The sequence below is a fragment of the Sardina pilchardus genome, chromosome 15, assembly GCF_963854185.1.
Source record: "Sardina pilchardus chromosome 15, fSarPil1.1, whole genome shotgun sequence".
NCBI classification, from domain to species: Eukaryota; Metazoa; Chordata; class Actinopteri; order Clupeiformes; family Clupeidae; genus Sardina; species Sardina pilchardus.
The window spans coordinates 3,208,803-3,234,054 of NC_085008.1; the positions used below are offsets into that span (position 1 = coordinate 3,208,803).

The 25,252-nt window shown below is 40.8% G+C and overlaps 2 protein-coding genes across 3 annotated transcripts; one reads left to right on the forward strand and one right to left on the reverse strand.

Moving 5' to 3' along the window:
• Positions 1-965: 965 nt before the first annotated feature.
• heatr6 (HEAT repeat containing 6) lies at positions 966-21,262 on the reverse strand. Of its 2 annotated transcripts, XM_062556119.1 has the most exons (21): positions 21,028-21,157; positions 19,220-19,844; positions 18,889-18,996; positions 17,814-17,954; positions 16,919-17,034; positions 15,745-15,859; positions 14,861-14,962; positions 14,511-14,642; positions 13,789-14,024; positions 12,985-13,162; positions 12,358-12,564; positions 11,363-11,462; positions 9,758-10,098; positions 8,117-8,239; positions 7,145-7,234; positions 5,613-5,747; positions 5,392-5,514; positions 4,473-4,597; positions 4,038-4,134; positions 3,486-3,690; positions 966-2,415 (listed from the first exon to the last, which is right to left on the reverse strand). In XM_062556119.1, exons 4-21 carry the CDS (start codon positions 17,946-17,948, stop codon positions 1,766-1,768), a joined length of 3,210 nt encoding a protein of 1,069 aa, XP_062412103.1. In that variant the 5' UTR covers positions 17,949-17,954; positions 18,889-18,996; positions 19,220-19,844; positions 21,028-21,157; the 3' UTR covers positions 966-1,765. The 2 variants fall into 2 exon arrangements, with proteins under 2 accessions (XP_062412103.1, XP_062412102.1); XM_062556118.1 differs by lacking the exon at positions 19,220-19,844 and having other exon boundaries at positions 21,028-21,262.
• Positions 21,263-21,570: 308 nt separating this feature from the next.
• On the forward strand, positions 21,571-24,936 carry selenof (selenoprotein F). Its single transcript, XM_062555644.1, has 5 exons — positions 21,571-21,680; positions 23,240-23,407; positions 23,995-24,058; positions 24,254-24,303; positions 24,446-24,936. The coding sequence occupies exons 1-5, from the start codon at positions 21,633-21,635 to the stop codon at positions 24,575-24,577; spliced, it is 462 nt and encodes a 153-aa protein (XP_062411628.1). The 5' UTR covers positions 21,571-21,632; the 3' UTR covers positions 24,578-24,936.
• Positions 24,937-25,252: the final 316 nt, after the last annotated feature.

The following is a 25,252-nucleotide window of genomic DNA, read 5'->3' on the forward strand; positions in this document are numbered from 1 at the left end:
GTGTAAGAAATTGTAATGTTTTGCAAGAAGTGTGTAGCAGAATTGCAAACAATTTCCAACGCAGAAAATGTGTTTAACCTATGGTTACACACAGTGTTTAAAGTATGTTACCCCACAAGAAGTTAGGTATTGAGACTTCGGTAATTATTCGATTTTATTGTGTAAGCAATGAGCAAAAGTTATCATTACTATTTAGTAGTGTAGGCTATACTTGTTATGACTAGACTATTAGAAACGATTTATTTTAATACTAAAACAATGATTATTGATTGCAAGTAGTGTTGGACAAAAGCGTATAAGAACCATAATCATTTGATCAAGTTTGCCTTCACCTTTTATCGTGTATTGTTGCGTCATGATGAAGGATCAGAGAAGTTCACGCTTGTGTGATCGACTCGTTCTTGGTTCAGTCAGAGAGGGTTAAAGCGGAGCAGTAATGAAGGATCTTTGGTTCAGTGCAGCAGAGAGCAGTCGCGTTCTATTTTTCTGCTGTAACTTGTAATCTTGTAACTTGTATTCCTATTCGATTCGGGCGTGGGTAGGCCTACAGTAGTAGGTTTTTTAAAAATGCCATGGTCTTCAATCCGTCATCCAGTTAAAGTAAGTAGTCTTTATGCACTTATTGTGGGCTAGCCTAAGCTCAGAGAAGGTAAGAAGTGTATGGAATTACGAATAATCGTTCATGTCTTTGACTATTGTCTTTTGCCTCAACATAGCCTATGTTTCTTTCTTTAAGGCCCAAAGGTTTTAGGGGAAAAAAAAGGATATGTTGGACCTGCTGTGTAGTCTTGTTTGTGTTTGTTTTATGGTGTACCTGCTGTGCAGTCTTAAGTGTGGGTGCTGCTTGTGGGTCAAAGATGAATTTCCACAGTAGTGGACAATAAAAATGTGCATTCTATTCTAAGCAATACTTTATTTACAAATCTCTAAAGATTTCTTCATGGACAAAGAATAACCCAATCACATTTCAGTTGAAAAGCAAAATATTTATTGCAAGATAACATCAAGACAGTAAGCTCTAAGTTCAGTTTCCTACTTTGCTGGCAGGTCAATGAGAGGATAAGAAACAACATGTTCAAAAATGTCTTGCTGTCATGTTGACAAAAATGTCTTACTTTTTTCCCCTAAGCTTTGGACCGACCTCAAATGTATACAAAGTGTATTCACCACTTTGTTTAAACAAAAAAATGTCAGTACAACAAAATTAACCTTTTTAAAAGCTAAACGTTCAGCTTACTGAACAGTACAGTGAAGAGGATTTTGTTCAAAATAATCCAAGCAGGATTGCTGCTTGAAAATTCAAAGACAGCCTGATTAACGAAGGATAACATTTAAATGGAGAAGTTTCAGTTACATTTGGTTTACGATTTTATAAGGGTGCCAATAATTGTGCCATGAGTCCGTCCGTTCCCCCCCTCAGAAAAAATACAGCAATATTTGATACCTTGTTTAACTTTTTACCAGGAGAGCCAACAAACATGGAAGTTGTTGAGAATGAGAAATATTATTATTATTTGTATAACTATTATTATCAGTATATTATACATTGCTATACATTAAATTCATGAAATAATCTGTGAATACTCGATGACTAAAATTATCAATAGCTGTAGCCCTATTTTCTCCCATATTTCTATGAAAAATACAGTGCAAAAAGAAAGAAAATTATCTCACTTGCTGCATTTGAGATTATTCCCTAAAACATCTTTATCCGGTGATGTTCAAGTTTCAAAGGTCCTTGAAACAACCCCCCCCCCCCAAAAAACTAAATTTTAGCTTGGATAGTATCACTGACCTCTGTGGTTTGATTTGTCTGATCTTGGGAAGAATGAGGACAAGACTGTGATACTTGGAGTGTTGTTTGCTCGTAACTTCTCACTACCCCCTCCAAAAAATCAATAATGATGGCTGCACCAGCACTACAGCCCTCCTCTTCTTCTTTAGAGAGTTTCCTCAATGCACCCAACGCACCTATCATTTTGTTCATCCTGTCCTGAATACTATTTTTTTCTTTCTCCTCTTTGTCCTCCTTTTCTGTCTCAGATTCATGTTCAACAAGATAATTGACCAGAAACCCCATTAGGGTAGACCCGAAGCTGCCTGTTATCGTGCCTTGTATCGTCCCCAGGTCCTGTGTCTGACAGAGATTGAGAAGATGAAGTAGTGTTTCGCAGAGCTGAGCACACAAACTGGTATGGTAACGATATTCTACAAAGTCCACTCCATCCTTGCTGTTTTCTAGTGCCTTTGCAACTGCTATCCATATCTGAGTAAACTGGCCAGAACTGCCATATTTGGTCCGGGAGGAGGGGATTGAAAGGGCAGCAGCTGATTTAATGCGAACCTTAAAGTTCTTGCAAGACACCACAACACAAGACAAGGCAGAGTAGGCCTCAGCTGACCAGCTTGCTGTGCCTGTAAAAAAAAAGTTCAATAGAGCAGTTTAAACAGACTGTTAAATCTTCATAACCCACCAACTTCCCACCTCATTCACACATGCCACACCTTGGTTTCCTTAATCCTGGTCACTGTTTGCATATCTGGGTGTCATAATTCTGAGAGCAATGCACATTTTAGGTAAACACTCCACTGAAACTACTGAAATCTCGAAGTTGCAAATGTTCAAAAATCTTTGTCTCCCTCATTATTTTTCTGTTTTGTTGTGTTCATATCTCATGCTCAATATTTGTATTATGTATAGTGTATCTCCCCTTAATATCATTGCTTTGTTTTTTGTTTGTTTATCTTGGGCTTTGTCAAAATAGTTTACTTTAAAATGTGCATATGAAAAAATAATGTCATGTCATTATGTTGTAAGGAACACAGCGTGAAACAAAGTTTTCACATTACAAATTTGCTGATAACATTTCAAATAGATCCCAGTTAGCACATTAACAAGGTTATTGTGTAAAGTAGTTGATGTTGTTTCATATCCTTTTGTGTAGTCACTGCTAGATTTTGACAAGAGCTCATGATATTGCTTTAAAGTAAGCTACTTGACATGGACTCACGTGAGCTCACAAACACTGCACACTAACCTATGTGGTGCATCCCTCTGCTTTAAGCATCTAGTGTTTATGTTGGCTAACTGTATCTGGATGTGGTGCTATCAGAGCAAGACGTTTGATATGGCATGACGTGCAGTGATGCATCGTGATGCAAAAAAAAAACGCCATTTAAATGTAGCACCGAAATGAGGCACCGAAATCCACGTTGTTATTCGTTGTGGTTACTACCGTTTTAGTCGGCACCGGTGCCATACTAGACCGTGTTTCGGTGCCAAAACTTAGTTATAGCTGCAAAGAGTGGACCGACATCAATGGATTACGAATGGGATGTCTCTGGATTATGGATTACGAATGGGATGTCTCTTAAGTTCATACGTGAGTCAAGGCAGGTGACCCAATACTTTTGGCAATATAGTGTATATCAAAGAAAGCCATTACAGGTAGTTTTTGGTGTGTGTGTATAATAAGCCTTCTTACCTAAGGGTAAAGCAGGATTTTTGAAGGCATTGCCAAGAGCATAGCAAGCATTCCAACGGACCTTCATGGTGGCATCACTTCGCACTGTATCCACTAGTACACTCATGGCCTGCTCCAGTAGCTCCTCAAATCCAGGTTGTTTCAGTTGCTGAAGCTGCAATAGATGTAGCAGGTTTCCCAGAGCCCTCACCGCATTGCTCTTCACCTGTAGAGTAGTCAGGAGATTAGATAAAGATTACTAGTAGATTTACTCTCATTTCCTGTGGCAGTACATCACTGGAGGAACCTCTTCCATATGACATATTTTTAATGATTGGCAAACATTATCTCTACCAATAATGGCATGTGACGAAAATGATTATTAATGCTGTTAAACAAGAAGTCAAATTGCATTTTATATCGACCTCCTGGCTGGGTTTTCACTCTGACATGTAGATGCAATTGCAAGTTGTAGAAGCATCTCAATGACCAATGATAAAAGTAGGATGCACCAGAGCTCAATTGCAAGCATCAAAACAAAGGGTCTGATGAATACTTATGTAAAAATCTTACCCGATCTTTATCCTTAGCTGCTTGAATGGAAGACTTTACCAATTTAAAGAGAAGCCCACTGGTTAATTCTTTCTGGAAGTCAACAACAACATTCTCCCTGCAGTTGGCAGAGAAAATTATAGGTAACATTAGAAAAAGAAGCGCAATAGCAGCACTGGTACAGAAAATAAATCATATTTAAAGTGTAACTCCTACATATAAGCCGTGGAGACAGTATTATTCGTTGATCAAGCACTACAGAGCTAGCACCGCCATAAGCTAGGGACCTAGCTACTGACAAGGTTTGGTGCTATTTTGAGCAATATTGCCGGTTAAAAAAATGCTATTTTGCAAATTGTTGGGCAATTTTGGGCTCTAGTGTATGCCAGTGCTAGCGCTGTAGTGCTTGATCAACGAAGAATTTACACTTTAACCTAACACAAATATGTCTCTCACCTATTAACTATGATTGCATCTGTGAGGTTTCCAAGTGACCAGGCAGCTTTTGCTCTGACGTTAGGTGAATGATCCTCAAGCGCAGTGAGGATAACACTGGCACTGTCCATCATGAACATCACATCCTTAGTAGAAAAAAAGACCAGTCAAATTTTGCATTGAATAAAGAATACACATAGGTCCAATACCTTTTCCAAATGTTCCCCTTTCTAAAATTGAGTTACACGACAAATTGAAATCTACCCTTATGAAAACAAGCAAACCTGTCTGTCTGCCAGTGTGAGAAAATTTGTTCTAAAAACAAGCCAATCTGGCTGCCAGTGCATTAAGTAAATTGGTCTTGATAAGACTCCTTAAAATACATTTCCCTGCACATGCGCGAGACGTATCATCCAGTGCCTGAAGCATCGCCTCTGGCGATGAGTAAGGATGAAACAGAACATTGCTTTTGGGGAATATATTCATTTTGAATTTAATGCCAGCAAAAATGACAGTGATAACGGGATTGGTCTTTTAAAGAGGAATAATGCAGGATTGGCGATTTCATCTCTGGTTTCGGTTTCGTTTTTCGTTTTCGCTCGTTTTATGCTTGCATATTTCTCTGCAGAGCTTCCCCGACAGCTTTAGCGTGTATATTTATACATATATAGGCTATATATAAATATATAAATTGCAAGCGTGGTTCTTCTTGTTCCTTTCGCGTCTCTGACTTCCAGATGTAAACAGCAGACGATCGTTAATCAGAAAGTTGCAAGGTTGTAATAGCGGAGAGGGACACTAGGGGTGGGAGGAAATGTGACTGTTTTCGATAAAACTGGTCAGTCAAGCAAAACAACGATTTCCAAGCGATTTTATGACTATGAAAAAGTTGCATAGGGTCTCTTTAATCATACAAGGTTCTGTTTAGGGATAAGGATACCTCTGAAAGACCAGGAAAAAGGACATAGACTCCTAGAGCTCTGACTGAAGCAGCCTTCACTAGGGAATTCTCACTGTATGTTAGACCCAACAACATTGTCACACATAGCATCTGGGTCTTCTCCTGAAAATGAAAAAAACAAAAACAAAGAAGAAAGCTATTATTCAGCATGGCCCTGAAATGTATGTATATTAGTATGCCTTTTTATGTGTGGCACTCACCGGAAGCTTCCTGAAGGCTTGGGGTAATATGGAAGAGAGTGTGTCACAGGCACTGGTCTGCAGAGTAGGATGGTTCTCATTTTGTAAAGCTGTAGTTAGTGGTCCACTCAACACTTCGGACCAGAACTGTATTACCTGCATTATTAACATCATCATCATCATCATCACCAACATCATTATTGCAGTAGACTTCTTACAACAACAAAAAATCTATAAAAAATGAAACATTGAACAAAAATAAATAAATAAATATAGCTGATAAGTGGCAATTAACAGGATCCAATAAAGATTAACAGGATCCAGTTGAAGTCTTTGACAGATCCAACTTATGAAAAAAAGATACTTGCATTTTAGGAAATGTGAATAAAGCAGACCAAAAACAACCACACCATTTGGGTTAAATGTTGCCTCAGATATCCATGTATGTCAGTTGTGGCACCCCATTGAAATGAATGGATAACGACACGTTCACAGTCAGATACAAAGCTCGGTGGAAAACCGCCCTGACTGCTTTTCCATCAAATTTGTGGAAAGTGTAGAGGAAATAGTGAATCACACATGAAAAAGACGGAGACGTTCTTTGTAGTGACGCGGAAGCTATTTTTGTCCAATTTTGGACAAATTTTGCCACTTTTATTTGCCATTTGTTAACTCTAGATCCTGAACAGAGAAGCGTAACTTTAGAAGCAGTAATAAAGCCAATTTATGTTTGCTTATTTCTGTATTTTTTTGCACAGCATTGTCTAATGCTGGATGCTTATAGCCTAGTTTCGTATTGGATGCGTACAGCCTAGTTTCAAGCAAAAAATAGCCTAATGTAAAAATCTCAAAAATTTCAGGTGCACCCAAATAATGTGCTGTTGTACCTAAATGAAAAACTGTTTCAGATGGTAGCCATCAAGTGTCAAGTACCATCCCCCTTTGTGAGGCTGACTTCTCGACCTCCGTGCCTCAGCTAAAAACACGTCACTCCCCTCCCCCCAAGAGCAGCTTCACACATCAGGGGTGCGTTTCAAAGTGTCGTAGGCTAACTTGTGTTGCAACCTTGGTAGTTTGCTCCGTCGTTCTTGGATTTGGATTTGGTGTTGATAGAAAGGTAGTTCAAACTCTCAATTGCAAGCAAGGACGCAAAGTTTGGTAGTTTGAACTAATGCCCCTTGGCAGCAGTGTTGCCGGGTCACGTGAGGAAAAATAAGCAGCAGGTCTCTGAAAGCCCTTAAGAAGCGACCCAATACCAAAGAGGTAGCACCCTCTCCCCTCCCCTCTCTCCCCTCTCTTCTCTCCCCTCCCCTCTCTCCCCTCTCCCCTCTCCTCTCTCTCCTCTCCCCTCTCTTCTCTCCCCTCTCTCCCCTCCCCTCTCTTCTCTCCCCTCTCCCCTCTCCCCTCTCTTCTCTCCCCTCTCCTCTCCTCTCTGTAATGTTTGAAAAACAATTACAACAAACCAAGTCACAAAGTCTCTGTAGACAGACAATCCAAGTTAAGTGTTACCAAAATACAAAAATCCATGCAGACTGCTTCATGGCATACTGTACCTTGCAGAGGGGCACATATTTTGTACTCTCTTGAATTCTTTCCTCTGCCCTGTATTGCTGGATGATGGATGTTCCCAATTCCTCCAACAGCTACAATCAAAGGATAAAGAGAGTTTTAGACACTTATGTGTGTCTACATTAGAAATTGTCAGCAAAGAAAACTGTTGTAATTAAAAGATTACATGGCTCAATATTTTATGGTGTGCATATTCAGACTCCAAAGACCAAATAATGACAGTGTTTCCCATACATTTACTTATTTGTGGCGGCCCACCACAATATCAACACTGACCACCACACAATGATTTTATGTTGTACTACTTCAGATTAACTTCTTTCATTGAAGAGCTATGCACACCTTTGTGCAGCCTCTCTGTCCCTCTACAAATATGCATGCATGTTTAAAGAATACATTTAAAAAAAATCCAGCAAGGATTGTTGTTGTTGATGACTGTCTAAATCGCAATTAAATCCAGTTAGCATCATAAGTACGTTGCGCAAATTTGTTTAAAATTTGCGCACAAACACACTACCACCACAAATAGAATTAAATTTTGTGGGAAACACTGAATGATCATCGAAAGCTTCATCACACTTTTCATTCAGGATGTAGCTCATAGATCTTTCACTGTTTGGCACATGTTGGTATCATTATTATTATTACCATCATGCTTAAAGGAGAAATCTAGCTTTCACGTAGATCTCTATTTCTCAAGGTCACCGAGTACTGCCGGTACGAAAAAAATGAAAACAATTGTTTTTCCCTAGCTCGAGTTGCTTTAGCCAGCAGCTGAGGATTACACAAAACTCCCACATTTCCCTAAAAATATTGCAAAGATTACCAAATTGAGCCAAGACTTTTGTGAATTTCTAAGCAGTCATGCTATGCTATATTCAAGGTTACATTTGTAAATACTGTGAGTTCGGCCTTATGTCTGAAATATGAATTTGAAGACAGTAGCATAACATCACCTTTGTTCCGTGTAGCTGCACTGATGAATCCTGCTCCCTTAGACAGCAGGCACTGACCTGACACAACTCAAGGAGCCAGTCCTGTGTCAGACAGAAGTAACCCTTCACCAGGTGAGCCAAAACCTTGAACAAGTGAAGATTAGACATAGATTAATCTTAAAGACAAGTCCCGCACACTGGCCATTACGCATGCAAAAAAACTGGTCACAACGTTTCAGTCATACAGAGGTAAATTCACCACTCACCCCAAGTGGTTTATTGACCCTCGCCACTGCCTCATGCCTTTCATGCATACAGTAATTACCCGCATATAAGCTGCATTGTGTATAAGCCGCAGGACAGTGTTTTATGCAAGTTAAAATACACAAAACCATAGTAACTGGCCCCCTGTATTAAAGGGATAGTTCGGGTTTTAAGACACGAAGTTATATGGGTTCCCTGTCAGCAACGTTGTGCATCAGCACTGACTTACCCCCCGACATCGTCCTGTGAGCCGAGATCCAGCCGGTTTTTGATCGTTTTTGATGCCGGACTATTTTCTTCAGCAGGTTTCTGGGGTCACGAAAGTAAAGTGTTTTTCTTCTCAAAACCATATGCGTTCAACAGAGTGATATATTTGCACCACAAAAACGTTGTCCAGCTGTCAGTAGCGCGCAGTGATAGGAATCGCGAAAAATAAGTAAGTGATAACGAGGTTTGAATTTTTCCTGGACAACGTTTTTGTGGTGCAAATATATCACTCTTTTGAACGCATATGGTTTTGAGAAGAAAAACACTTTACTTTCGTGACCCCAGAAACTTGCCGGACTACTTTCTTCACCATCAAAAACCGGCTGGATCTTGGCTCACAGGACGCTGTTGCGGGGTAAGTCAGTGCTGATGCACAACGTTGCTGACGGGGAACCCATATAACTTTGTGTCTTAAAACCCGAACTATCCCTTTAATCTCATAGCTGAAGAAATTTAGCAAAATCAATGTATAAGCCGCGGCTAATAGTCAGGAAATTACGGTACTGTCCCTTGCCACTTCCCTACTGTCACACGCCACTTGCCTACTACCCCACACCACTTTCCAATTCCATGCGTTAAAATTAGAATAGTTAGGAAGTGGCACTAGTAGGCATGTGGCGTGCACAGCTAACAACAGTAGAGTACAGTTTACGTTCCTATTACTGTATTTTCCGGACTATAAGTTGCACTTTTTTTCATAGTTTGGCTGGCATTGACTGGCTGGCGACTTATATATGACCACACACAGGGATTGAATAGTTCACTAGCACTCGTGATTTGTGCGGGAACCTATAAGAGGTATCAGCGCCTGGTGACGTGTTTCAAAATTGACTACACTAGGCCCGAAACGTTTGTCTACTTTTGTTTTTCATGGCCTGTAATGCCTTCTCGGCATTTTGAATATAGTTTTGTATAGATCTCAGCCCCTGAGTGTGGTCTCTACTTTTCCACTACCGGAGTGACAAATCATAAATCCAAAGGTCATCTTCTGTCAACATGGTCTGGAGATGACGCATCAAATGTTGTGAGAATCAGATGAACAGCCTGAGATTGAGAGGTTCATTTCACTTTCTAAAAAACAAACGGTGGGACAATATGGCAGACATAAATGATCTTATCAGATGGTCTTACCTGTAGAGCCTCCAGCCTGACAGGTGAGGGCTCTGACAGGTTAGGAGACAGGTGTAAAGGGATTGTGCCACTGTCAGAGTGAGGGTCTTCCTTAGGCTGGGTAACCACACATACACAAAGCCGTAGCAGCCAACATATTCCTTCTTCTCCATACAGCCAATGACCATCCTCCTGTGACCTCTGCTGTCTCCAGTTCTGACACATGTGCTCTTCGTGTGGAAACCCTGCGTCACCAGATACTTTAGCTGGCTGCTGTAGGAGCTCCTGGATCTCCGGCAGAGGTGCCTGAGCAGAGACCAGCGCTCCCAAAAGGGTCAGACTGGACACACGCACATTTACATCTGAAAAAAAGCATAAGGTAAAAAAAATGAAATTCCATTAATTAATTACTTAATTTCTAAAGACATCTAAATAGTTAACAATGTGACCCATTTCATTTGCTTCTTACAGGCTACTCTTCACAGTATATTTCTATATTCCTGCAGGGAAGGAGATGTTGGGGACTATTTTGGAAATTTGTGAAGGCATTGTGCAACCATAACCACAAGAAAGAAGGCCGCACTATGCATAATCACCATTTATTCACACAGACGCGTTTCGGCGTTCTGCCTTCCTCAGTGTTCCTCACACACTGAGGACGGCAGAACGCCAAAACGCGCCTGTGTGAATAAATGGTGATTATGCATAGTGCGGCCTTCTTTCTTGTTTTTCAATGATAGTTTATACTTTGGTCAGCACTCTAAAAAACTTTATAAGTCTTGAGTGAAGCCTGCTCCTACCCTTACGAGCAACCATAACCACAGCCAAGCATTACCCCGAAGAAAAAGATAGCTTGAATGTCATTCCTCTGTGCAAGTTGCTTTGAATAAAAAATAAATAAAAATAAATAAAATATATGTTTTTTGCAAACAGAAGCTAGATATGTCATTAATTGACATTATTACGTTTAAATCTAGTGTAGACGATTTTTGGAAAATAACCAAAATCAGCCATAAAATATGAAATACTGTAAAATGAAGGCACAATAGGGTACCCCTAGATCATGATCAATCTTCACCACTCACACACACCCCTAGATCATGATCAATCTTCACCACTCACACACCTAGATCATGATCAATCTTCACCAAACACACACACACCTAGATCATGATCAATCTTCACCACTCACACACACACACCTAGATCATGATCAATCTTCACCAAACACACACACACCTAGATCATGATCAATCTTCACCACTCACACACACCCCTAGATCATGATCAATCTTCACCACTCACACACACCCCTAGATCATGATCAATCTTCACCACTCACACACACACCTAGATCATGATCAATCTTCACCACTCACACACCTAGATCATGATCAATCTTCACGAAACTTCATATTTAGTGTTTATTCATCAAATGGCATAATATTGTCCACCATAAAAGAGTTTTTGAGAGAAAGAGGGGCACTTTATGCACCCTAACACACACACACACACACACACACACACACACACACCTAATAGTGACCTCTGGAATTCGACACAATCGCCATACTTGCACTTTAATTACATTTTTCCACAGCCTTCTGGACAGACATATTGACATACCTCTATGATGAACATATTGCTGAATTTGTTTCCAAACTGGGCTCAGCAACCCTGGTCGCAGACGATGATATGGTGTATTGCACACCAGATGAGCCATACACTGTAAGATGAGCCATGTCAAACATAAAACATGTGTCTAAGATATCAACCAAACTAAACAACCAAACAAATATTTATAATTTCAAAGCCCATACAGTATGTTTTTTACGTCTATGGGGGGCCTTCTCTTAGCAAAGTTTACCATGCTGTAAGTCATCAGGGCTTTTTGGATTCCTGGCCCACGCATCCTAGCAACCCATTACTTTCCCTAAAACAATTACTAAACCCTATAGACAATTTATTCTACACTGGACTGTTTGAACTTTCTGACACTAAAAATGACCTTACTGTACTGTAACTGACCCTAGGAAGATGGGTTGGGCCCTTCAGTCGTGGATCTGTCCGAGGTTTCTTCCTTTCTGTATCTCCAATTCTAGGAAGTTTTTCCTTGCCCCTGTTACTCATACACTCTCTCTAAATGTTTACCACTCTGTAAAGCGCCATGAGACATGTGTAATGTTGGCGCTGTATAAGTGAAATTAAATTAAATTAAGTCACTTTGGTTAAAAAGCGTCAGCCAAATATAATGTAATGTCAACCTAGCAACTGTCATAGCAACCAATATGATTACCCTAGCAACATATCAACCACTTCATATAGCATAGTAAGCGTCATATCTACCCTACCAACATCCGAGCAATCACGCTAGCAACCACTTATCAAAATGTCAACCTAGCAACTGCCATGGCAACCAACATGAATACCCTAGCAAACAGAATTGTACAAGAAATAGCATATCAACCACAATGTCTGCCCTAGAAAGAGTTTCAACTATTATTGTTTTGCATTTTCTTAACTGGTAATTCATTGGGATTACATTTATAGTTTGAAACTATTATGTTCAACTAATGTAAGTCGCTTTGGACAAAGGCTTCGGTCAAATACCCTAACCATACCTTTATGACTTGGGTAAGCGTCTGTGACGAAGACTCAGCCATCAGTGCTAGTAACAAACTGCGATGCAGCTCTCTCAGGCTGGATGCAAGTGTTGCAGAGAATGATGTGAAGGCCTGGCGAGGAGTGCTAGTGTCTTCTGCTGCAGACAAAAAGAGTCGAGACCCTTCAAGTAGAGACGACAGTACCTGTAGAGATCCTGCACGTACCTAAGGCAAAATATAGGGCAATGATGGGATGACTACAATTATCAATTGTGTGTTTTCAAAGTCTCATAATCTTCCTCACATGGACTTCTAAGCTATTTACAAACAAATATGTGCCAATTGTCAAAAGATCAGTTTGTAGAAAAGTCACGTCATCAAAGAATGTAGGGAAATGTGACATGGCAACTCTAAACAATGATAAACAAAACACGTTTTTCACGTTTGCTGGTAAAAAACGGTCCATTTAAACTTATTTTTGTAAAATGTGAATAATACTATGACAGAAACAAGGAAATTACTATTAAATAAATATATATATAAATGTATATTCAACAATCAAGAATTCTGAGGTATCCCTGCACAGGTGTCGCGGGACCCTGGCATCCACTCTAAGGGAACCACACATTACACACATGGTCTTACCTTTGGTGATGGGTCTTTCAGAACAACTGTAAGGAGAGTAAGGCTTGGAGGTCCGCCAATAGCAGGGGTATCAGGGATGAATGCGGACCAGTAACCAAACAGGACACGCTTGTCCACACACTTAACCAAAGAAAGGAAACAGTGCAGAGAGCCCTGACGTACCCTCATCTGGTACAATCTGCAAAATACAAACACACACATAGAACAGAGTGGATCAAGAAAAAGTGTGTGTACATAACAGGACATGTACACACACACAGTGCAGTATATAACATATAGAATTATTTAAATTATAACAATGACAAAGTAATTTTGTTGTAGAAAATAAATTTGTTAAGAAATACGGTTAATATGATGCTGTTTAATTCATTTATAAATGGTGCACTGTCACTTCAAGACTCTTGCCGGCTCCACTCAGTGGCTGCTGTGCCTATGGCTGTGCCCTCTCACAGTTTATAGATGCTCAGTAGTGGAACTACTGTTGTCTTCACGTTTTACTTTTGAACGTTTCTTATAAAAAGGAGATCAGTTATCAACAAAGACAAGCCAGCTGGCGCCCTCTCTCCCTTTCATGCACGCTTAAATGCGTTCCCAATTACGTTATGAGTAACTTAATGCATCATCTCTATGTAACATGCTGTTTTGATATTGACAGTGTAAATGTAAATGTCAATGATGGGAGGACTCTGATGAAGACGTTTGTAACGTCGAAATGTTAGTCAATGTTTTGCACCTTTTAAAAAAATACTAAAGAAGACATCTGCGTTGCACCGGCATTCCTCTTCCTTTCAAATCCTATAATACCTTAGCTTTGCATTGATGCCTCCCTCAGTGTCCGAGTACTCTGACTCTGAGCTTCTCCAGGATAACTGGCAGTGTGAGGGCTTCTGAGACCAGTTGCCCATCATTTGTCTTGAGTTTCTTCCTCCAACTTGTCTCAGCTCCAGCTCTGGTTGATCTTCTCCACTCTCTTCTTTCTGGACCTTTTTCCCCTCAGTATGTGTCTTCTGAACATTCCCACGGGGCTTCTTCTTCTTGTTCTGGAAGCATGTGAGGAAAATAAGAGATGAACTGATCCAGTGTAAAAGAAGACGGAAAAGACAAAAATAATAATATCTCTCCTTGTCTAGGGCAGGGGTTGGCAAGTAACAGGCTCTAGGATCTAGATGGTGGGCCAAAGGCAAATGAAATGCCACTCCGGTGCATGGCCTAATCCTAACGCAGCTACACGGAGTAGCTAACCTACCTTACAGGAGAAGATGTAGCCTTCTCATGTATGTTCAGGTGATGGCAGCGAATATATCAGTATTTTCTTTCAGGAAGATTACCATCATATTAATACAAGGCACAAATAGGTACTTCATATGCTAACTTCATATGTGACTGATAGACACATACAGATAATACTTTGTCAAACAACCTCTGATTTTCATCCATAGTATTGCATGGCAGTTTGCAGTGTCACACATAGAATATACAAACCTCAATGCAAAACAAAGTAAAGTAAGTAAATGTACGCTGCATACCCCTCCTGATTTTGTTGGCATGGTCTCTTCTGGCACTTTAGGAAGAGGAACATCATACTGAGGTAGAGGGGCAGGATAAAGAATCTTTGGCATCTCCACAGTCATCCCTGGTAGCCCATAGAACATCAATTTCTATAGCAGAGAGAAGACATACACTTACCACATCATGCATTGTATAGCTTTGATTACTTTACTGCCTCTTCCACTTGTAGTTTCCATGCCAGCTCTGATTATATTCACATAATGAGCACCTTTAGCACTGATTATATTCACATAATGAGCACCTTTAGCACTGATTATATTCACATAATGAGCACCTTTAGCTCTGATTATATTCACATAATGAGCACCTTTAGCACTGCCAGAAGAAATCCTAGATCATCCCCACGCCCCGGTTTCCACTTCACTCCATTCAAGAGACACTGCATGCCTTTCAGTGAGTTCTGCAACAACTGAGAGAGAAATATCAAAAATGTCCATACAGTACACATAACAATGATGTAACACATTTCCAATCAAAATAAGATTTTTTGAATCCCAGTAGAATTGAATGACAATAGGCAATCCAAGTGGCAAGACAATAGACAAAAGGCAATCCATAATGAACTGCATCTACAGAATCGAGCTGTTGATGCCTTAGGTAGGGTTGATACCTGGGAAACTGACATTAGGCTTGTGTTGCCAGGGTATATATAAAAAAAAAAAAAACAACATTGGATTTTTACATCAAAATTTCAAATGGCCATGGCTTGAAAGTGGTCCTACTGTGAATGGTAAAATCATTGGGTATGAACTAAAGTTCTCCAAAAAATCTCCTTTGTATTCATCGTTTATTTTCATTAGGTCATTGCTTGAATTGATATTGTTCATTGTTTATATTGCTACTTAACTGTAGTCTGACCAACTTTGAAAAAATTGTTCACTGCTAAATTAATTATTTTATGTCTCTTTTGACAAAGTCATCTGCCAAATAGCCACAACCATAAAGAAATATACATCTGTTTATGTGAAATATGTATATATATATAAGCAGTAAAAACTGTTTGTAAACCCCCTCCCCAGTTTTATCCATTGCAATGTTTTACTGTACAGGGGACATCACCCAACCCTAGTATCCATTTCACTTTAAGGAAGAACATGGAGACCTGATCATCGTTTTTGTAAATATTAACTGTTAACCATCTGTGCAGTTTTCTTTAGAGGAGTATACATTCAGAGAGGGTAGAATACTAACTGTACAAAAGACGAGGTCTTCGGCCCCTGGTGGTTTGGGAGACTGTAATGTCTGCAGGAATGTCTGGAAACATATTTCACGGTAAGACTCCTCAAGATATGGCTGCCCAGGTGTGCTGACAGAATGACAAAAAAAAAACATCTGAATTATGGTACTATTGACACTTTGTGCATGTGTTTGTGTACATTTTTATGTACATGTGTGTGTCTGCTGGTGCGTGTGTGTGTCTCTGTGTGTGTATGTGTGTGTGTGTGTGTGTGTGTGTGTGTGTGTGTGTGTGTGTGTGTGTGGGCATGTTTGTGCATGTGTTTGTGTACATTGTTATGTACATGTGTGTCTATGCTGGTGCGTGTGTGTGTGTGTGTGTGTGTGTGTGTGTGTGTGTGTGTGTGTGTAGGTATGTGTCTCTGTGTGTGTATTTATGTGTGTGTGTGTGTGTGTGTGTCTGTGTATGTGTCTGTGTTTATGTATTCTTTGATATTACTTATTTTATTTATTATTTATTACCTTCTTCCTCCTCACTCACACACTCTCTCTCACACACACACACACACACCCTGACTACCCCACCTTAACCTACAGTAACTCCCCACATACACTGCCCCCCCCCCCCCCACACACACACACACACACTTCCCCTACACACATACACTGCCCCTTAACCCTTCAATCCCTACATACATACAATACACCACTACCCCCCCTTTACCCACCACCACTCCACCCAAGACATCACACATGCCTGCCCTTAGGATTCCCTTGCCCTCACACACTCACACTTACATGCTCCCTCTACTAGCACGACCCCAGGCAGTTGGGTTGGCCCCTTGAGCCGTGGATATGATATAAGGTTTCTTCCTACAAGGGAGTTTTTCCTTGCCCCTGTTGCTCCTGGGTGTCCCTTGGTGCTCCCCAATCCCTCTTTTTGTATATTATCTATTTATTTATTTTTCTTTTAATTTATTTCTGTAGTTGAATGGACACTTGAGCAAAAGAAATTTCATTATTTATAAATTCGTTTATGAGTACATGACAATAAACTTGAACTTGAACTCGCATGAAAAAACAAATGTTTTCACCTGCCGTGTCTCGCCTTAATTTTCAATGTGTTAAACATTTCCCAAAATAATGTTTCACCAACGTGACCTCACCCAATGTACCAATGTAAGCTCACCCAAGGCAGAGGTTGGCCATGCAATGAACAGCAGCACAACGCAGTTCCATGTCGGTCTGATTCGGTGCACTGCAGATCACCAGAATCCCCTTCTGTCCCAAGAGATCTGGGAGGTGCTGCAGATACAGAAGAGTTTCATTTTAGGAAAGCAAAATACGTTTGCATCCTCAAGATACCCAACAAGATTTACTTTGCAACATACTCCAGTTAAATATCACACCACCACCATCATATTGAATAATCCCAACTATTTCTTAATATAATGTTCTACGCCAAACTAATCCATCATGTCGTCAGACATCGTTCACATTTCCAAACAGATTCCATCATGGTTAACACAGCAGATGCAAAACAAAATATTGTAATTAGAGGTGAGCTGTGTTGATAAAACTTTTCTTGGAATTTACCAATAATGATAATTAGTCAAGTCAGGTCAAGTCAAGTTTATTTATATAGCGCATTTCATACACAGAGGTCATTCAATGTGCTTTACATAAACAAAAACTAAACAGTAATAGCATATACTGGTCATTCAGTATATTCGGCTAGCCAGTTGACCACATTCTTTGGGCACACATATTGTTGCTGAACCTAGACCTGATCAACTACAGTAGCCACAGATCATAGCACTGTCCCCGCTCTTACCTGTTTGCCTAGTTAAATCCAGGTGGTAACCTCTTTTTTGCCCAGGCAGCGTAGCATGTCAATTCAGACACCCCCTAAATGTCATACGCATCATGCTTCAGACTATACATTTAGTTGGAATAGGCCAATATGGATGCCTTTAAAGTTTGGCTCCCAATAATGATGATAAAGAAGAAGAATGGCAAGCCTGACATCCTCAAAAGGTCCTAGATTCCAGAAGTTTAAAGCGAGCATTTACAAAATATCCTACCTGCTGGCAACTGGATCCATTACCACACACAAGAGATGACAAGGCTAAGAGGATGTCTGCATGAGTCCACAGGCTACAGGTTTGGAGGGCTTGGACGTAGTAAGACACCAGACAGTGGAGGGTCTGTGTATCCATACTGACCTAAAGGAAGGGAAAGATCAGTTCAATTCAGGGCCCGTATTCTCAAAGCATCATATCACTAAAAGCTTCTCCTAACTGGCAGATTTAGGAGAAACTCCAAAAAAAAGTCAGTTGTAAAAATGTTTGTCACAAAGCATTTTATGGCTAAAAGTAGTACCTAAGCTACATTTACATGACACCGCTGGGTGTTTTTCTTTTTACCGCAGAGGTGTAACCGGCAAAGTTACCCAGAAGAAGCACGCAGTAGGTGTTCCTGACGGTAGCTACCGTAAATCCTCTAATATAGGCCAGGGCCTTTATTTGACTCACGCGCATGGCGGCCCAGGCCTTTATTGGAAGGAGGCCATTTAGAGACAGGCCTGTATCTCTATTTGAACGACACGGACAACCAAAACGGACAACTCAAATAGAGTTTTAAATTTCGTTCAAACTCCCCGCCACTAAGATTCTGTGTCAATCTGTGTCCTTTACTAGGCTATTTGCTTTGTAACCTGTCATGTTTATTTATTAATTCATTAATTTATCTCCTGTCTTTGGTGGAGCCTGTGTAGGGCATGCATTCTCACTAGCAAAGACCTCATCATCAGCCAATCACCGTGGTCACTGTAAGCAAGCTTGTGCAAGATTAATGACATCAACCATCGCAATGGAGCTATTATCTTAGGAGTTGTTATTTTTCCTTATTACTAAAAGTTGGTCTCAGTAGCTTTGTGAGGAGCTGTTGTTTTAATAGAAAATTACTAGTTTTAGAACTTTAAGTGCAACTTAGAAGTAGTTTTAGCGGTAAAATAAAATGCTTTGTGAAATATGTAGCAAGTAGCATACCACATGAAAAGAAACACACTTCCACTTCAATCCTAAAGTATATGTACATTACTCATACAACAATTAAGCAATACATGTTTCCAGTGCTGACGCAGTGCCAATGGTCTACCTGTAGTTGGTTGAATAGTTGACTGACTAGTTGGCAAAGTTTGAGAACAAGGTGCTCTTGGCTGAATGGGACCAACTGACTTGCTTTCAACAGCAGTCTGCAAACATCCTATAATAAAAACAAAAACAGAAAGAGTCATTAGTGTATTAGTAACAGAAAATGTATCTAAAAATATAGCTGCAAGCAGCAGAGGGGGCAAGCAGAGGGTCATTCCACCTCAATTCAACGGATTTTAAAGAAACTTGAACTGCTTGACCATCTCAGATTTGCTTCACCTTTTACCATCTAAAAAAGTAACCATTTAAAACTAACTTAATTTAAACTAACTAACCAAAATCTTAGCTTGATATCTGTACTCCACCGTTTGCAATCCATCCAGAATGCAGCTGCCAGACTCCTCACCAGGTCAGACGCACCCATGTCACCCCTCTCCTCCATTCCCTTCACTGGCTCCCTGTGGCCTACACTGGCTCCCTGTGGCCTGTGGCCTATGTGGTCCCATATGACCCTTTTTCCCCGCTTCCGCGAATAAAACCTTTGATTGGACTGTGTGAGTCTCATCAATCGTTGCATTGGTGTCAGAAGTGAAAATTCCACTTTGGCGGGAAACTCTGCTGCTGCTGCCCCTCTCGGTCGGCAAGATGGAGACGTGGGATCTCTCTGCTGAGGAGAGAAAGAAGGCAGAAGAACCAGCAACAGCAGTCATCTGTCATTTGGTCCTACCCACATTAACTTGGGACAGTGGACCCGGCCACAACTTCAGAGAATACGAATGGTTAACTGTTACGGTTACAAGGGGGTCCTCGGAAAATGTTATCCCCTAAAAGGGAGTCCTTGGAACCAAAAACATTGAGAACCCCTGCTCTAAAGAACTGTTTTGCCTTTGGGTGCAGTCGGGAGGCACCGTGACTGTGTGAAGGGTGTCTGTTCTAGTTGGCGGGTTGGTCGGTGCCTGCCTGCATTGAAAAAAGAAAAAGAAACAAAAAAAGTTTGCTGTGTGGGGTTCGATGGCATGGGCCAGAGGAAGGGGGTCAAGCCTTCGTTGCGGCCGAGACGGAGTGGAGCAGGCCGGGAGCAGCGGAGGACACTTCTGCGAGCAGGCAGTGCGGGTAGAGGGCGCAGAGATAGCTTGTGAGCTCAGTGTGTTTGGCTGAAGCAGAGCTGCGGCAGGCTCGGCGTCAGGGGGGGGCCATAGGGTCCAGGCCCCCCCAAACAGGTCTCTGTGCCCCCCCAAACAGAGTGCTCTGTAGTAGATATTTTGCAGTATTTTGCCCCCCCCCACCATCGATGCTCATAGCCCCCCCACTCGTTGCTCTCTGGCTCCGAGGCTGAGCTGCGGTCTACCAGTCCTAGTTGGTGCACCTGTGGAGCGGAGAGACTGTGCCAGAATCTGGTAGTGAAGGCCAGCTGGGGCCCTGCCAGGAGACGGGGGAGTGCTGCGGGGGACTCATCCCGGAGAGTACGACCTGAGGGCTGAGGGCTGAGGGCTGAGGGCGGCCAGTCGCTGAAAGGGAGCTGGGAGCGAGCATCAACGGCCAAAGTGACTGCCAGCACACCTGCATTAGACTGCTGGCAGTCGTGGATTCCCGTGTGTATGGAGCTCCTGCAGTGTGTGGCGGTGCTACAGACTCTGGGACTGAGGATGTGATGCCGGACAGGTAGTCATGTAGCTGAGCCTAAGGCATTATGTGCAATGTGTGTGACTGTTGAAATGTGTATGTTATGTTTGGCATTGCCATGGCAATGCTAAGTGCTGATTGGGTTTTGAGTTTGTCACGTCAGACGTGAGTAGGAAGTTGTGTGAAGTGTGCTGTTTGAATAAATGGAGTTACACTCATAGGTTACACTCCGACTAGCGCTCCTCGAGTCGTGTCGATGTATTCCCATAACAGTGTAATGTCGGTTTTGGTAGATGTAGTTGCATTACCTTGTTGTCTATGTGTTGACATCTTACCTTAGTTAAACCTCGTGTTTGAGTATGAGACTAGCCTACCTCTTTGTATTGTGCGCGCATGCATGTGTTAGTGACTATTATCTGGTCGCTGTAAAGGTGTTTTAACAGTGATCCCCGATAATGACGTTGACGTCTTTTAACAAAAGTCTGCCAAACATTGCTAATGTTGGTGTAACGTTAATTACCTCTGACCGTATGCTGTCTCTTGTTACATTGCTGCTGTAGTTTTCGGAAATAAGTTCGTCCAGTAAGAGGTTGAGCTCTGTTTTAAAGCTTGGGCAGTCCGACGGCGTCAGCAAGCATAGTTTATCATAATAGCATCTCAGCGGCATGTCTGCAGGTGAACCGTGCGCCATGTTCACCTAAATGAAACTTCACTTTTTCGAATCTAAGGTGGTTATCGCCGCACCCGTCCACAGTCCACGGACACTCTGGTTGACGTTACTAGATGCGTGAAGACAGTGACAATAATGAAAATGGCAAAATCCTCGCCATTCGACAACCCTTCAAAATAAAAGTTGGAATTTATTCTCAATTCAAAATGAAGGAAACCGCTTATTTAAAATCTTACTTGCTCAATCGAACTTCAGCAATTATGTATGGATTTGTGCACTTTCAAAGACAGAATCGGCCAAAAACAGGTCTAGACTAGAACACGTTCTGTATTGTGCGACTTTTATTTAGCAAACTCGACTCGACCCGAATTCTTATTTTCGTTGAACACGCGATAGTTTTGCTGGAGTCACGTGAAGAGGTGCTTGCTTGGCAGGAAGTGTCTCAAATTGGAAAGATGGCGGGCGAGGTGTACTTAGCGTCGTTTGTGTCTTTGTTGCAAATGGTGAGTCATCGCAACTTTTACCACTTTTGTTTAATACATGGCCTATTATTGGCCATAAAGCGTAAACACACTGAGAAGTAACGTCAAACGTTAACCTAGGGACCTAACGTTAGCTGACCGAAGTAACTTTTACCAAGGTAAGGAAGTAGCCTACCATTTCGTTTATGGCAACGTTGTAGTCCTAGCTCTTCCAGACAACGTACACGGCTTCACTAGTTTTATTTTGTGTCAAAACTGTGACAGGGATGTGTATATTACACACGATCTTTCACTCGGAGAAATCCTCGGCAAAATATGTTTCGAAGACTGATCAAAATAGCTTATTACGAGCGCTATCATCGTCAGACACGGCTGAGAAAGTGTTCTAAGGATTTTAGGTAATGTCTACGTAGATGTATAAGATATTCAGGAACGATATTGCTTGGATATTCACTAATAAAGTAATAGGCCCATTCGACTTGAAGATCTGCGCAGATCTGACTTGATATGATGCATGCTGGGTTGAACACAATGCAAACTGGGATGCACGAAATGCATACTGTTTAGAAATACAGTCCGAATTGCTCCAGACGGGGTGGAACCATAGACAGTAAAAGATATACATAGCTATCACGTAGACGTCAGCAGAGACCAATGAAGCAAATTCAGATAATGTCCCTTAAAGGGACACTTCACCGATTAGCATTAAGCTTGGGATCTTTAGAAAAACAGTCGTGTTATTGAATGGTCGTGCATCATTCCCTCAGTTTGCCTTGAGATTGGAGAAATACGGATTTCAATGAAACCCATGAATAGGACGTCCTGCTTTCGATGATGTAAAATGATGATTTTTACATCATTGAAAGCAGGAAGTCCAACATTGAAATGCGTATTTCTCCCATCTCAAGCAAGGGGGCAGGAATATTCCCGAAAGTAGAAACACAGATTGAGCTGGTGATCAATGCTCTGCTAACCCCCATAGGATGGCCATAGATTGCAGATTTTCACAGTCACATGGTAAGCTTTACTGTGTAATGTGTAATATACCTCTGGTTGGTGTACAAGCAGGTGTTTGGATTGGCTGTCTATCGGTCTTTTATGAGGATTTTCTTGGAGCAGATCTTCCTCACAGTAGCCTAGTTAGTATGTCTCTTAGCTGTCCACTTTCATCAGGCCATAATATATAGGCTATATAATATTTTTATGTAGACGAGATCATTGTCCATCACAATGTTTTACTGTGCACATATACCAATTAAGGGGACATCGCCCAACCCTAGTGCTCCTACATTTTTTCTGTGATTACATTTTTTTTTCATTTATTTACATTTTTTCACCTGTGCTATAGTGAAAAAGGTAAGCATACAGCCCTGCCCATCAGTCAGTTTGGGCATCACTGCACATCACTGGTACTGGTACATCTAAATTAAAAGGGGCCGTCTACCAAGGGTTAATAGGCATACTTTGAAAGCTTGTGTTATGATATTTCAACTTTAATATATATATATATATATATATATATATGCATGCCCATGTGAAGTCACATGGTAAGCTTTACTGTGTATAATTTTCATTTTTAGCTCTCAACCTTTGGAGCAGAGTTGTCCTCTGAGGCCTGCCGGGACGTTGGTTTCTCCAGTAACCTCCTGTGCAGCTCCTGTGATCTGTTGGGCCAGTTCAGCCTGAATCAACTGAATCCAGTGTGTAGGCAGTGCTGTCAGGAAGAGGTGCAGCTGGAGTCCATTAAGGTAACATTATAGGCTTTGAAAGTAGCTGTTGTGGTTTTGGTATCTGGTTTTATAGTAAGCAGTCAGCATTTTTTTTTTTTATTTCTACAAAAATTGCTTTAATTGATGACAGACTGTGCTATTACATTGAAAAAGTCAATATACATTTGATTAATGTTGCTGAATTAATTCTAATAATGTAGAATAAGCGACCGCATAAAAATTCACCACCTTCGAGTAAGTATTTAGTCTGTGAACAGTAACATTATAAAAAACATAATAAATGAATGGATGGATATTGGATATTCAGTGTGAACAGTAGATAAACATGTACAGACATAGTTGGTTGGTTGTCACTGGGGTGCAGCGTTGGAGTATGGCTGTCGTCACTGTGGGTTTCACATGTTTACTGAGCTATGATGCTGTTGACATTTTGTTCATCATTTGGCCACAAGTGATTCACTTTTAAACATCTCTTTGATAATCCCGAAGTTATTAGACATAGCTAAGAGATAAACACCCTTGGTAAATATGGCCCTATACTGGATTTCCCCTTTAATTAATGAGTAAGTAAGAGGGGTTTTTTTTTCTCTCATTTTTCTTAACAGCACTACCCTGGTGCCATTTTGGAAGTATGTGGATGAAGACTGGGGAGGTTCCCTCAAGTCCAAGGTTGGTCTCATCATGTAGTTTTATATCCATTTCTTTTAATTTATTACATTAATGTGTTTTTTCTTCGGTAACACTTTCATTTGTTTTGAGAGTCATGTTTGTTCTGGTTTACACTCATGGCCAGTTCTTCATCTTGCAACATGCTCACAAGTAATCAATTTTGTGTGTTTACTTAATTGTACAAAATTACTGCAGCATTTGTCAGAGGTGACAAGCCAAAGACGTTCAAGGGTCTACAAATAAAGGTAACAGCATATTATATAAAACACACACACACACACACACACACACACACACACACACACACACACACACAGTTTTCCTGATTACTTTCAATATATCATTATATAAAACAATTTATGAGTTGGTGTTTCATATTTCCCCTAGTACGTCAGAGGCTCAGACCCTGTGCTCAAGCTGCTGGACAACAGTGGGAACATCGTGGAGGAGCTCAGCATCCTCAAGTGGAACACCGACAGTGTTGAGGAATTCCTGAGTGAGAAGCTGGACCGTATATAAAACCCTAGTATCCCCAATATTTGATTCGTATGTTTTTAGTTGAAATTGGTCATTTAAAAGTACTTTATAATAATCTTCCCCCAACGATATAATCACTCAAAAATGTATGAACCCTGATGTTGCTTTTTGTGTAGTGTGGTGCCTCTATGAACATTTGTCTATGCAGAGGTGTGCTTTAATGAAGGCCTCTCAGGAAACCATTGCTGGCTTGATTGGTCTGAAGTCGTCCGTGTACCTCTCAGGGCATCTTCTAATAGGGAAACCACTTAGACAATTGCATCTCTGCATTTATTTCTTTGTGTGTTAGTATGTTTGCAAGAACAACAAGGACTCAAATCAATAAAATTCTTTAAAATTCATGATGGAACATTATCTGGATCCATTTTTTAGACTTGTATTATTTCAGCAAAGTGGCATTTAACAAAAGCCTTACAATAGTCCATATTTTAAGTTCTGAGGCTATAGGTTGAGTTCTATGATATTTTTCAGGGTTCTCGCAGGGTCTTAAACGTATTGAAGAAGTCTTACATTTAATATTGTCAAATGAATGTTTACAAAGTCTTGCATTTCATTCACATGGTCTTATTTTTTCCTTTGATAGAAATGTCCTTAGATACAATGATGTGCATCGCAAGGGGAAAATATGCATAGGCCTATTCAGAAAATAAACAATCA